This window comes from Heteronotia binoei, chromosome 8 (genome assembly GCF_032191835.1).
Source record: "Heteronotia binoei isolate CCM8104 ecotype False Entrance Well chromosome 8, APGP_CSIRO_Hbin_v1, whole genome shotgun sequence".
Classification (NCBI taxonomy): Eukaryota; Metazoa; Chordata; class Lepidosauria; order Squamata; family Gekkonidae; genus Heteronotia; species Heteronotia binoei.
Window position 1 is genome coordinate 114,352,884 of NC_083230.1, and position 12,664 is coordinate 114,365,547.

Here is a 12,664-nt window from a genome sequence, read left to right on the forward strand (position 1 = left end):
ATATATATATATATATATATATAAAATTGTGTTTGTCTGTGTGCTTTATAAAGTTATATCTCTGCTGCCTAATCTTAAATAGGTACACGCATGACCTGGCTGGACATGGCGCAGCCCGACATGGCCCTGCCCAACCTGACATGACCTGGCCCAACAAGGTCTCATTTATGGCCGATCCGGCCCTCATAACAAATGAGTTTGACACCCCTGCTCTAAGCTGTGGAGTCTTATGAGCAAAAATTCTACTTCATGAGCTACTGGCATTAACGTTGTGAGTGAGTGATTTGGCTACTGCATAAATTAGTTTGCTCTGGACCCATCCTTCCTGAGCTAAGACAAAAATGTGCGAACCAGAGGCTAAAACATTGAGCTCGCTTAGAGGGGACGCTTCTCAGAGCAACCTTTTGCATCTCCTCCCCGCCTCCATTTAATCTTCTCGACAACATATTCGAGTCTAGGAGCATGTTCGAGTCCAGAGGAGGCAACAAAGATGGTGAGGGGTCTGGAGACCAAGATCTGCTGGAGGGAAAAAAGACTTCATGAATTAACAGGGCTTTTTTTTGTAGTAGGAACTCCTTTGAATATTAGGCCGCACACCCCTGATGTAGCCAATCAGAGCTTACAGTAGGCCCTGTACTAAGAGCCCTGTAAGGAATTCTAGCAGGACCTCCTTTGCCTATTAGGCCACACCCCCTGATGTAGCCAATCCTCCTGGAGCTTACAGCAGGCCCTGTACGAAGAGCCCTGTAAGGAATTCTAGCAGGACCTCCTTTGCCTATTAGGCCACACCCCCTGATGTAGCCAATCCTCCTGGAGCTTACAGCAGGCCCTGTACGAAGAGCCCTGTAAGGAATTCTAGCAGGACCTCCTTTGCCTATTAGGCCACACCCCCTGATGTAGCCAATCCTCCTGGAGCTTACAGCAGGCCCTGTACGAAGAGCCCTGTAAGGAATTCTAGCAGGACCTCCTTTGCCTATTAGGCCACACACCCCTGATGTAGCCAATCCTCCTGGAGCTTACAGTAGGCCCTGTACTAAGAGCCCTGTAAGGAATTCTAGCAGGACCTCCTTTGCCTATTAGGCCACACCCCCTGATGTAGCCAATCCTCCTGGAGCTTACAGTAGGCCCTGTACAAAGAGCCCTGTAAGGAATTCTAGCAGGAACTCCTTTGCATATTGGGCCACACACCCCTGATGTAGCCAATCCCCCTGGAGCTTACAGCAGGCCCTGTACTAAGAGCCCTGTAAGGAATTCTAGCAGGAACTCCTTTGCATATTGGGCCACACACCCCTGATGTAGCCAATCCCCCTGGAGCTTACAGCAGGCCCTGTACTAAGAGCCCTGTAAGCTCTTGGAGGATTTGCTGCATCAGGGGTGTGTGGCCTAATAGGCAAGGAGTTCCTGCTACAAAAAAAAAAAAGCGCTCTGATAATTCATTAAATCTTTTTTCCTTATGGTTGCCAATCCCCAGGTGGGGGCAGGGGATCCCCTGGTTTGGAGGTCCCCCCCCTGCTTCAGGATCATCAGAAAGCGGGGGTGGGGGGGAATGTCTGCTGGGCACTCTATAATTCCCTATGGAGACTAATTCCCATAGGGTATAATGGAGAATGGATCCACGGGTATCTGGGGCTCTGGGAAGGGAGGTTATTGTTTGAGGTGGAGGTACCAAATTTTAAGCATAGCATCCAGTGCCTCTCCTCAAAACACCCTCTAAGATTCAAAAGGATTGCACCAGGGAGTCCAATTCTATGAGCTCCCAAAGAAGGTGCCCCTCTCCATTATTTCCAATGGAGGGAATGCATTTAAAAGGTGTGCGGTCCCTTTAAATTTAATGGCCAGAACTCCCTTAGGAGTTCAATTATGCTTGTCACAACCTTGCTTCTGGCTCCACCCCCATGTCTCCTGGCTCCACCCCCAATGTCCCCAGATATTTCTTGAATTGGACTTGGCAACCCTATTTTTCCTCCAGCAGATCTGCAGAGTCCTCTCAGTATGCAGAATCCCTCAGCTCCCATGCTGAAAGTGCAACGCTAAACAGAGTTACACCCTTCCTATATGTAACAGCTTTTTCTGCCTTTCCTAGGCTCTCCAGATGTTTTTTGCCTACAACTCCCATCAGCCCCAGCCATTGGCCATGCTGGCTGGGGCTGATGGGAGTTGTAGGCAAAAAAACATCAGGAGAGCCACTGTTCCCTACCCCTGCGGGTAACACTCTGACCTTTCTGTTTCCATTTCCAACAGGTACATTTTGGCAGGTGGCTGATAGAAGGGAACCCCTACGTGGTGCTGTTCGATATCGGATCAGCAGCTTGGAATCTGGACCGCTGGAAAGGGGAGTTCTGGGATGCAAGCCACATTGGAATCCCGAACCACGATCGAGAAGCCAATGACTCGCTCATCTTCGGGTCACTAACTGCCTGGTTTTTGAAAGAGGTATGGTGCCAGAATTTACAGTGGCATATCCAGGGCTTTTTTTCGAAGCAGGAACTCCTTTGCATATTAGGCCACAGAACCCTTCTTACTTAGCCAATCCTCCAAGAGCTTACAGGGCTCTTCTTACAGGACCTACTGTAAGCTCCAGGAGGATTGGCCTACATCAGAGGGGTGTGGCCTAATATGCAAAGGCGTTCCTGCTACAAAAAAAGCCCTGGACATATCTATGTTTAAGATTGCTATTGGAAACTTTGCTCTGCTTCCCTTTATTTGCAGTGGTGAGTTTATGCTTGCCAATCCCCAGGTCCCAGCAGGGGTTCTTCTGCTTTCCCAGGCTCCTTCCCGCACCTAGTCAGCTGGCCGATGGGGGGAAGCCCCCAAGGCCACCATGTGACTTTTCACCTCCAGAGGCTTCAGTCTCCAATTGGAAAGTTCCTCTTGGGATGGTGTGTCTGTGTTACTTTGAAGAAGTTGGCTGTGACTCATGAGTAGAGAGGCCAATCCCTCACTTCAGAGTCTCCAGAAATGGGGGAGGAGAGGGAAGGAAATGTCTGCAGGGCACTTCATTATTCCCTATGTGGAGATCGATTCTCATAGGGTATAATGGGGAATTGATCTGGAGGTATCGGGGGCTCCGGGGGGGCTGTTTTTTGAGGTAGAAGTGCCACATTTTCAGTATAGCATCTAGTGCCTTTCCCCAAAATACCCTCCAAGTTTCAAAACGATTGAACCAGGGGGTCCAATTCTATGAGCCCCAAAAGAAGGTACCCCATCCATTATTTCCTATGGAAGGAAGGCATTTTAAAAGGTGTGCTGTCCCTTTAAATGTGATGGCCAGAACTCCCTTGGAGTTCAATTATGCTTGTCACACCCTTGCTCCTGGCTCCGCCCCCAATGTCTCCTGGCTCCACCCCCAAAGTCCCCAGATATTTCTTGAATTGGACTTGGCAACCCTAGGTGAGTTACATACATGAAGGGGGCTGTATACTCAGTCTAACTCTTGGTCCATCAAGGTCAGTATTGTTTCCTCAAGATGGAAGCAACTTTCCAAGTTCTCAAGCAGAAGTCTTTCACATCATCTACTGCCTGGTCCTTTTGGGGTTGAACCTGGGACCTTCTCCATGCCAAGCAGAGGTAGTTAGCAGTTAGGTGCAGGGTCTTTTCAGCAGTGGCCCCCGGCTTTGGCATGCCATCCACTTGGATGCTTGCCTGGTGTTTGTTTTGTGGTCTTTCCAGCACGGGAGGCAAAGATCCAGGACTTTTTTTTTTAGTAGGAACACATAGGAACACAGTTCCGGCTGGCTTGTTGTCAGGGTGTGTGGCCTAACATGCAGATGAGTAACTGCTGGGCTTTTTCCACAAAAGCCCTATGTGAAACAATAGTGACATGAAGGGGTGTGGCCTAATATGCAAATGAGTTTCTGCTGGGCTTTCTCTACAACAAAAGCCCTATGTGGCATCATATGCAAATAAGTTCCTGCTGGACTTTTTCTAGCAAAAAAGCCCTGCTAAAGATCTATTTATTCTCTCAGGCTTTCGGGTGAAATTTGTTTCCCCTCCTCTTTGTTCTACGCCATTTTATTGCTTTTTATGTTCTGCAAATCATTTGCTAGTTCTTTTCTTGCTGCTGGCATCTTTCACGTGACTTTTTTTTTATCAGTATTTTAGTGCTGCAACTTTAATTACCTTGTTGGCCATCCCAGGAACCAGTTTTCTAGTTGAGGGGCGAGATAGAAAGATTTATAAATAAGTAAATCGGGTGTTGTTCTCTTGCTTCAGCTTCGTAGCCCCCTTCTCAGAGTCAGACAGCAATTTCAAAACAGACCTAACATGTTTACTGAGAAAGAAGATAACTCAAAATATGACAAATCCCCCCCTCCCTAAGAGAGAATCCAATAACGGAACGCAGATGACCCTGAATGTAAAGCTTCCCTTCCCCAAAAGAGATGAATCAGTTAGCCATAGGGTTGCCAAGTCCAATTCAAGAAATACCTGGGGACTTTGGGGGTGGAGCCAGGAGACATTAGGGGTGGAGCCAGGAGCAAGGTTGTGACAAGCATAATGGAACTCCAAAGGGAGTTCTGGCCATCACATTGAAAGGGACCGCACACTTCTTAAATGCCTTCCCTCCATTGCAAATAATGAAGGGTAGGGGCACCGCCTTTTGGGCCTCATAGAATTGGACCCCGTGGTCCTATCTTTTTGAAACTTGGTGGGTGTTTTGGAAAGAGGCACCAGAGCGTATGATGAAAAGTTGATGCCTCTATCTCAAAAAAACAGCCCCCCCCCCGAGCCCTAGATACCTGTTGATCAATTCGCCATTATACCCTATGGGAATCAGTTTCCATAGGGAATAATGGAGTGTCCAGCAGACATTTCCCCCCCCACACACACACACACACACTTCCTGATGACACTGAAGCAGGGGGAGGGCCTCCAAACCAGGGGATCCCTTGCCCCCACCTGGGGATTGGCAACCCTATTTAGCCAGCTGAACAGTATGTGCACATGTGACTTTTCTCCACTAGCCTCTGTCTCCCCCTACTAGACCCCTCCCCGCTCGGGAGCCGCAGTCCCTGCCGCTACCTCTTTCTCTCCCCCTCCTCAATTCGAACTTCTTTTGCCAACCCCTAAGCTGGATAAGTATTTAAATAATGGCTGCAGTGCGGAAAGTCAACCACAAAATGCTACGCTGCGGAAGCAGGGGGAGGGGGGTGGCCAATCTGCCTTGAGTCCCTGTAATAAAGGCAGACATAAATAATGTAAATTTTTAAAATGTAACAGTTTGTCACCAGGCTTTGGTGTTTTGGGGGGCAGTGGACAATCATAGTACATTGTTTCTTCATATACATGGTTTAATCCTGGTGGTAGTTTGTTTGTGGGGTTTTTTTTGTATTTTTGTATTTATATGTGCATATATGTAAATATTTTTGTATTTGCATACTTGTAAATGCATGTGTGTGTGCGCATACCTGGAAGTCATGGCAACCTCTGGTGACCTACTGGGGGCATGAAGGATATCCAGGAAGGTGGCTGAATAAAGCCTGCCCCACCTCCCGACTGCTGGTATTTCAAGGAGGTCTCCCATCCAAGTACTTGCCAGAATTGACCTTGAAGATGATGATATTGGATTTATATCCCGCCCTCCACTCCGAAGAGTCTCAGAGCAGCTCACAATCTCCTTTCCCTTCCTCCCCCACAACAGACACCCTGTGAGGTGGGTGAGGCTGGAGAGGGCTCTCCCAGCAGCTGCCCTTTCAAGGACAACCTCTGCCAGAGCTATGGCTGACCCAAGGCCATGCTAGCAGGTGCAAGTGGAGGAGTGGGGAATCAAACCCAGTTCTCCCAGATAAGAGTCCACACACTTAACCACTACACCAAACCTTGCTTACTTTCTGAGATCTGACAAGATCAGGCTTGCCTGGGCTATCCAGGTCAGGTTTAATCCTGGTTTTGAATCCCCATTTGTGGGCATCGAACAAACCACAGCTTGCTGAAACGCCACAATTCAGCTATTATGACAAACTGCAGTTAACTTAGGCCTTTTTTTTTGTAACAGGAATTCATTTGCATATTAGGCCATGCACCCCTGAGGTAGCCAATCCTCCTGGAGCTTACAGTACTGAGAGCCCTGTAAGCTCTTGGAAGATTGGCTACCTAAACCAGGAAATTTCCATTCTTAGCCCCGGGCATGAGGAACAGAGGGAGGGAAAAGGAGAGGTTGAGCACGGGATCTCAAAGGTCCAATCGCTTCATGAACCGACTACAGCTCGCTCATGATGTCTGAGCAGAGCCCTGAGGTTCTTCAGTCTTTAAATCTTGGATGAAGGGAAGCCATACAAATCAAGGAACAGTAATAACGGTACGTGTCGTATTCTTTGCAGCTGTCTGATCAGTTGGAAGACAAGTCGCACATCATCGCTCACTTCCATGAATGGCAAGCCGGACCAGGACTTATCCTCTCTCGGTCCAGGAAGCTTCCCGTGGCAACCATCTTTACCACCCATGCCACGCTCTTGGGGAGGTACCTGTGCGCAGCAAGTATTGATTTCTACAACCATCTGGAACATGTAAGGAGGGCAATGTCTTCCCCCTTTGCCTGCTTTCCATGTGGCACTAGGGTTGCCAATCCCCAGGTGGGGGCAGGGGATCCCCTGGTTTGGAGGCCCTCCCCTCAGTTCAGGGTCATCCGAAAGCAGGGGCGGGGGAGGGAATTATCTGCTGGACGCTCCATTATTCCCTATGGAGATCAATTCCCATAGGGTATAATGCAGAATTGATCTGTAGATATCTGGGGTTCAGGGGGGGCTGTTTTTTGAGGTATAAAAAGTTTTTATAATTATTTATTACTTTATTATTCTAATTTGTACTGCAGGGATCCCCAAGGGGGTGGCTGTGGGTGTAATCGTACCTGTCAGCACCTTACCTGGTGCCCATCAAATGTTTTCAAAAAGTGGGTGGGGCCAAGTGGGTCTCTTGACCATCATGACATCTGATTGGCCACTGAAGATCAATAGGAGCATAAGAGCCAATAATCCATCTAGCCCAGCATCCTTTCTCACACAGCAGCCAACCAGTTCCTCTGGAAGGCCAATAACAGGGCATCAAGGCTGAGGCCTGATGTGGCCTCCTGGTTCTGGGATTCAGAGGTGTACTGTCTCTGAATGTGGAGGTTCCTCTCAGCCACCATGGCTGGTAATGACTGATAGACCCAGAGCTTTTTTTTGAGCAGGAACACACAGGAACGCAGTTCCGGCTAACTTGGCATCTGGGAGTGTGGTCTGATATTCAAATGAGTTTCTGCTGGCCTTTTTCTACAAAAAAACCCTGTGTGAAACAATGGTGATGTCAAGGGGTGTGGCCTAATATGTTCCTGCTGAGCTTTTTCTACATAAAAAGCCCTGGATAGACGTATCCTTCCTGAATCTCTCTAATCCCCCTTTGAGAGCAGTTTCTTTCTGTGGCCATCACCACATCCTCTGACAGCAGACGCCACATTTTAATCACTACATAAAGTAGTATTTCCTTTTGTCTGTCCTGAACCTACTGCCCATTAGTCTCATTGAATTCCGTGTCCCTCATGGAAGATGTTTGGAAGAGGGAAGGACAAAGCAGTAAATCATCCAGAGATGCAGCAGGCACCCTCCTCTGGGGGTAGCTAGCTTCACAGATCATAATTCAGAACAAAGTTTGAGGCCATAATTCAGAACAAAGTTCAACTCTGGATCTAAGCTTTTGTGTGCACGCACACTTCTTCAGATACATCTGAAGAAGTGCGCATGCACATGAAAGTTTATACGCAGATACGTCTGAAGACGTGTGCTTGCACACAAAAGTTTATGCCCAGATGTTGGGGAGGTATATATATATTTATCATTAAATGTGCCAACTAATCCTCCTTATGGGGCAATATCCCTTCACTCACCAGGCGCAGGATATTCCACCTCGTCTTCAATAGCAGAGTCTGTTAGGGTTGCCAAGTCCTCTTCATCCCCCAGCGGGGGACAGTCGTGTGTGCACTGCGCGCTGGCTCAATGAAATGACGTCACCCGGAAGTGACGTCATCAAAATGGTGGTGCCCTTATGGGCCCGGTTTAGGCGTTTCTGGGAAAACTCTATGGTTTTTCTGGATGTGCTAGCCATTTGGGAGGTTAAAACTCTATGGTCCCTATTGTACCATGGTTTTACCTCCCAAATAGCTAGAGTGTCCGGGAAAACCATAGAGTTTTCCCAGAAACGCCTAGAGCAGCCCCATATGGGTGCCGCCATTTTGATGACGTCACCCAGAATGTGGGCTGGTGAGTTGAAAACCTCCCAGGCGGGAGATTCCCCACCCGGCCCTTGAGTCTTTAGATGAGTCCAGTATAAAATCATATCATTCGGCACACGTATTTGCTCTAGTAACATTGAACATTGTTGATTAACTATATGCAGTGAAGCAAAAATTAAGCTGAGAAAGAAAACATGTTCTGTGTGGCAAAAAAACAGCAGTTACTTCACCAACTGACAGTGTCATGATTCTGGGCCTAGCGAGGCCTGCAGGCCCCAGGAAAGCCTGCTTAGGAGTTACTAGGAAAAACCTACATCTCCCAGGATCCCCTCTGTCCCTCTGATTGGGTAGCGAGGGTTTTGGAGGGAAACAGGCCCAGAAAGGGGTGGGGCCTGGGAAGAGAATATATAAAGGCCAAGCCGAGGAAGTGGGTGTTCTATCCCTGGAAGGTTTAGCTGGAGGCAGGCTGTGGCCTGGAGAGTTGGAAGCAGGGGAAAGGCCATTTGGGAGGTTACGCCAAGGGGTAAGTGTTGGTATTAGTTAGGGACTGTATAGATAGAGGCTAGGCTTGCCAATCCCCAGGTCCCAGTGGGGGTTCTTCCGCTTTCCCAGGCTCCTTCCCGCCCCCAGTCAGCTGGCCGGTGGGGGGGGAAGCCCCACCCCCAAAGCCACCATGTGACTTTCCACTTCCGGAGGCTTCAGTCTCTGATTGGAAAGGCTTCCTCTAGGGATGGTGTGTCTGTGTTACTTTGAAGAAGTTGGCTGCAACTCGTGAGTAGAGATGCCAATCCCTCGCTTCAGAGTGGCCAGAAATGGGGGGGGGGGGCGGGGAAATGTCTGCTGGGCACTTCATTATTCCCTATGTGGAGATCAATTTTCATAGGATATAATGGGAAATTGATCTGGAGGTATTGGGGGCTCTGGGGGGGGGGCTGTTTTTTGAGGTAGAGGCACCAAACTTTCAGTATAGCATCTAGTACCTCTCCCCAAAATACCCACCAAGTTTCAAAACGATTGGGCCGGGGGGTCCAATTCTGTGAGCCCCAAAAGAAGGTTCCCCTATCCTTCATTATTTCCTATGGAAGGAAGGCATTTTAAAAAGTGTGCTGTCCCTTTAAATGTGATGGCCAGAATTCCCTTGGAGTTCTATTATGCTTGTCACACTCTGGCTCCGCCCTGAATAGACGGGTTAGGGCATTTGTTTATTTTCCCTTCACCATTTTACTGGTTAATGCACCTTGTTAATTTATATTGCACTGGAATAAACCTTTTTGTAGTTGTTTACTCTGCCTGGGCCTCACGCCCATTATTTGGCCTAGCTAAGGGAGGCCTGAAGGGTTTGAGAGGGGACTCTGGGCCTTCTCAAGGGAGAGACCCTTAACCCAGAGTGGTGGCAGCAATTGGTAAGACCTCCCCTGAGTCCCGACAGACAGAAAAAAATGTTCACTCACAGCAGGGAGGGACCAGTTCAGTAGCAGGAGATAAACACCATACCTTTCCACCTGCAGTCACTCTTTATTCTTTCCATTCAAATTAGGCCACAGTACATCTGAAGAAGAGTGCATGCACCCAAAAGCTTATACGCAGTGCCTGCATACAAAAGCTTATACTCAGAATAAAGCTTGGTTGGTCTTAAAGGTGCCACTGGACCAACATAGCTACCCACCTGCATCCATGATCATAATTCAGTTTGTGTACGTCTGTTTTCACCCGCTGTTTTGGGATGCCCAGTGTGGATGATAGAGTTGTCCCAGAGAATTCCACTGTGGGCCATCCCACTCAAAAGCATACAGCCGCCCTATTAACAGTGCTTTCTGGCGGGGGACTGAGGTGGAACCAGGCCTCATTTTGAGCAGGAGCTCACAGGAGCGGTGCTCCAGAACCTCTAAATTGTATTGTGCTCTTTCTTTCTTAACCCCCCCCCCCCAAAAAAAATACTTGCTTCTGAGCTCCATTGTTCAAACCCCATTGTGAGAATTTTGCTGAACTCTTAAGATTTCAAAAACTTACTAATATTTTCCCCCGCAAAAAATTTAGAAAAATAACCCAAAGATAGATTCATATAATCATAGAGTTGGAAGGGACCTCCAGGGTCATCTAGTCCAACCCCCTGCACAATGCAGGAAACTCACAAACACCTCCCCCTAAATTCACAGGATCTTCATTGCTGTCAGATGGCCATCTAGCCTCTGCTGAAAAACCTCCAAGGAAGGAGAGCCCACCACCTCCCAAGGAAGCCTGTTCCACTGAGGAATCGCTCTAATGGTCAGGAAGTTCTTCCTAATGTTGAGCCGGAAACTTTTTTGTTTTAATTTCAACCCGTTGATTCTGGTCCTACCTTCTGGGGACACAGAAAACAATTCCACCCCATCCTCTATAGGACAGCCCTTCAGGTACTTGAAGACTGTGATCACATCACCTCTCAGCGGCCTCCTATATAAGGCAGATAGATGGAAATCTTCCTCCTGCCACTGTGGTAGTGGTAGAAAGTAACTTTAAAAGTATGATGGGAGTGAAGTTTGTTTTATTTATTTATTTATTTATTTATTTATTTATTTATTTATTTATTTATTATTTTATGACAATGATCATTCAGGAAGCATTTCAAGGTAGATCCTGAACTGATGTAACTTAGTGCACCTTCCGGCGCTGCCAGGGGTTTGTGGCATGTGCAAATGAGTGGTGATAATGAACTCCAGCTCCACTTTTTCTACAACATGACCCCTGGGTGGAACGAATGGGGTTCTAGAGATCATGGGTGGTCCCCAGTTGGAAGGCTGACTTTTAAAGGGTGCTAAGGCAAGAAACGATCCCGGATCACTGCGGTGGCTACTGACCCACGAATGCCTGCAGCGCATTTGAGCCCTTTCTGACAATCACTAGCGTTTTGTAAGAGATCGGTTGCTTTAATGAGGGCATCTCTGGCTGTGAAAAGGTCATTCTGGCCCCAAAGCCCAATGAGAATGTGGTGGGGAGAGGGGAACCCAGCTTATTCAACAAACAAACAATCTAGAGAGGCAGGTTTATGCAAGACATCCTTGTCTCCATCCCTCAACAGAAGATGAAGGTCAAGTGAGTGATTTGTCCAGTACTAAAAGACTCCCGGACTCCCCCGAGCATTCTACTTTCCTTTAACCTTTTGGATGAGACAACTACTTTTTTTAAAGGGCAGACCGTGTCTCAGTTCCCCCCTGCTCATCCTCGGCTTTCATGTATGATTTATGATGTGTATGTTGTTGATATTTTTTAAAAACCTCCGAATGGGATCGCTCTCTCTGCCTTGATGTTTCTTGGAAAGTCCACGTTCTCAGCCAGTTCTCAAACTTGGTATCGAAGTATGACAGAACTAGGGAAGAGGGACACATAACATCTGCCTTATCAGGGGTGGGATTCTAGCAGGAGCTCCTTTGCATATTAGTCCACACACTCCTGATGTAGCCAATCCTCCAAGAACTTACGAGGCTCTTTTTTGTAAGCTCTTGGAGGATTGGCTACATCGGGTGTGTGTGTGTGTGTGTGTGTGTGACCTAACAAGCAAAGGAGCTCTTGCTAGAATTCCACCCCTGTGCCTTGTACAGAATCAAACCATTGGTTCATCATGGTCAGTCTTGACTGCTCAGACTGGCAGCGGCTCTCGGGTCTCCCTGGTAGAGGTCTTTCACAACACCTACTGATTGTGTCTGTATAAGTGCCTTCAAGTCTCAACAGATTTATGGAGACTCCAGAAAGGGGTTTTCAAGGCAAATGAGAAGCAGAGGTGGTTTCCCATTGCTTTCCTCTGCAAAGCCTTCCTTGGTGGTCTTGTATTCAAGTCTTAATGGTGATCCCATCAAGGGACTTTCAAGGCAAGTGATTAGCAGAGGTGGTTGATCATTGCCTTCCTCTGTAGAACCTTCCTTTGTGGTCACTCATGCAAGCCTTATAGTGACCCCAGCAAGGAGCTTTCAAGTCAAGTTGGAAGCAGAGGTGGTTTGCCATTGCCTCCCTCTGCAGAGCCTTCCTTGGTGATCTTTCATCCAAGCCTTATGATGTCCCCAGCAAGAGGCTTTCAAGGCAAGTTGGAAGCAGAGGTGGCTGGCCATGGCCTTCCTCTGCAGAGCCTTCCTTGGTGATCTTTCATCCAAGCATTATGGTGACAACAGCAAGGGGTTTTCAAGGCAAGGGAGAAGCAGAGATGGTTGGCCATTGCCTTCTTCAGTCTTCCTTGGTGGTCTCTCATCCAAGCATTGTGGTGACCCCAGAAAGGGGCTTTCAAGGCAAGTGAAAAGCAGAGGTGATTTGCCATTGCCTACCTCTGCAGAGTCTTCTTTGGTGGTCTCCCATCCAAGCACTGACCATGTTTAGTTTCCAAGATCTGATGAGATTAGGCTAAACAATGGTACCTTCCCTCCCCACATCTTCTAATACCTGATCCTTTTAACTGGAGATGCTGGTGATTGAACCTGGGACCTTCTCCATGCC

At 47.9% G+C, this 12,664-nt stretch overlaps 1 protein-coding gene across 1 annotated transcript in view; it reads left to right on the plus strand.

The window, feature by feature from the left end:
* GYS2 (glycogen synthase 2) overlaps positions 1-12,664 on the plus strand; it is a 76,195-nt gene that overhangs the window by 24,994 nt on the left and 38,537 nt on the right. The window contains 2 exon segments of the mRNA XM_060245924.1: positions 2,242-2,433; positions 6,318-6,503. Of these exon segments, the coding sequence (XP_060101907.1) occupies positions 2,242-2,433; positions 6,318-6,503 (378 nt within the window).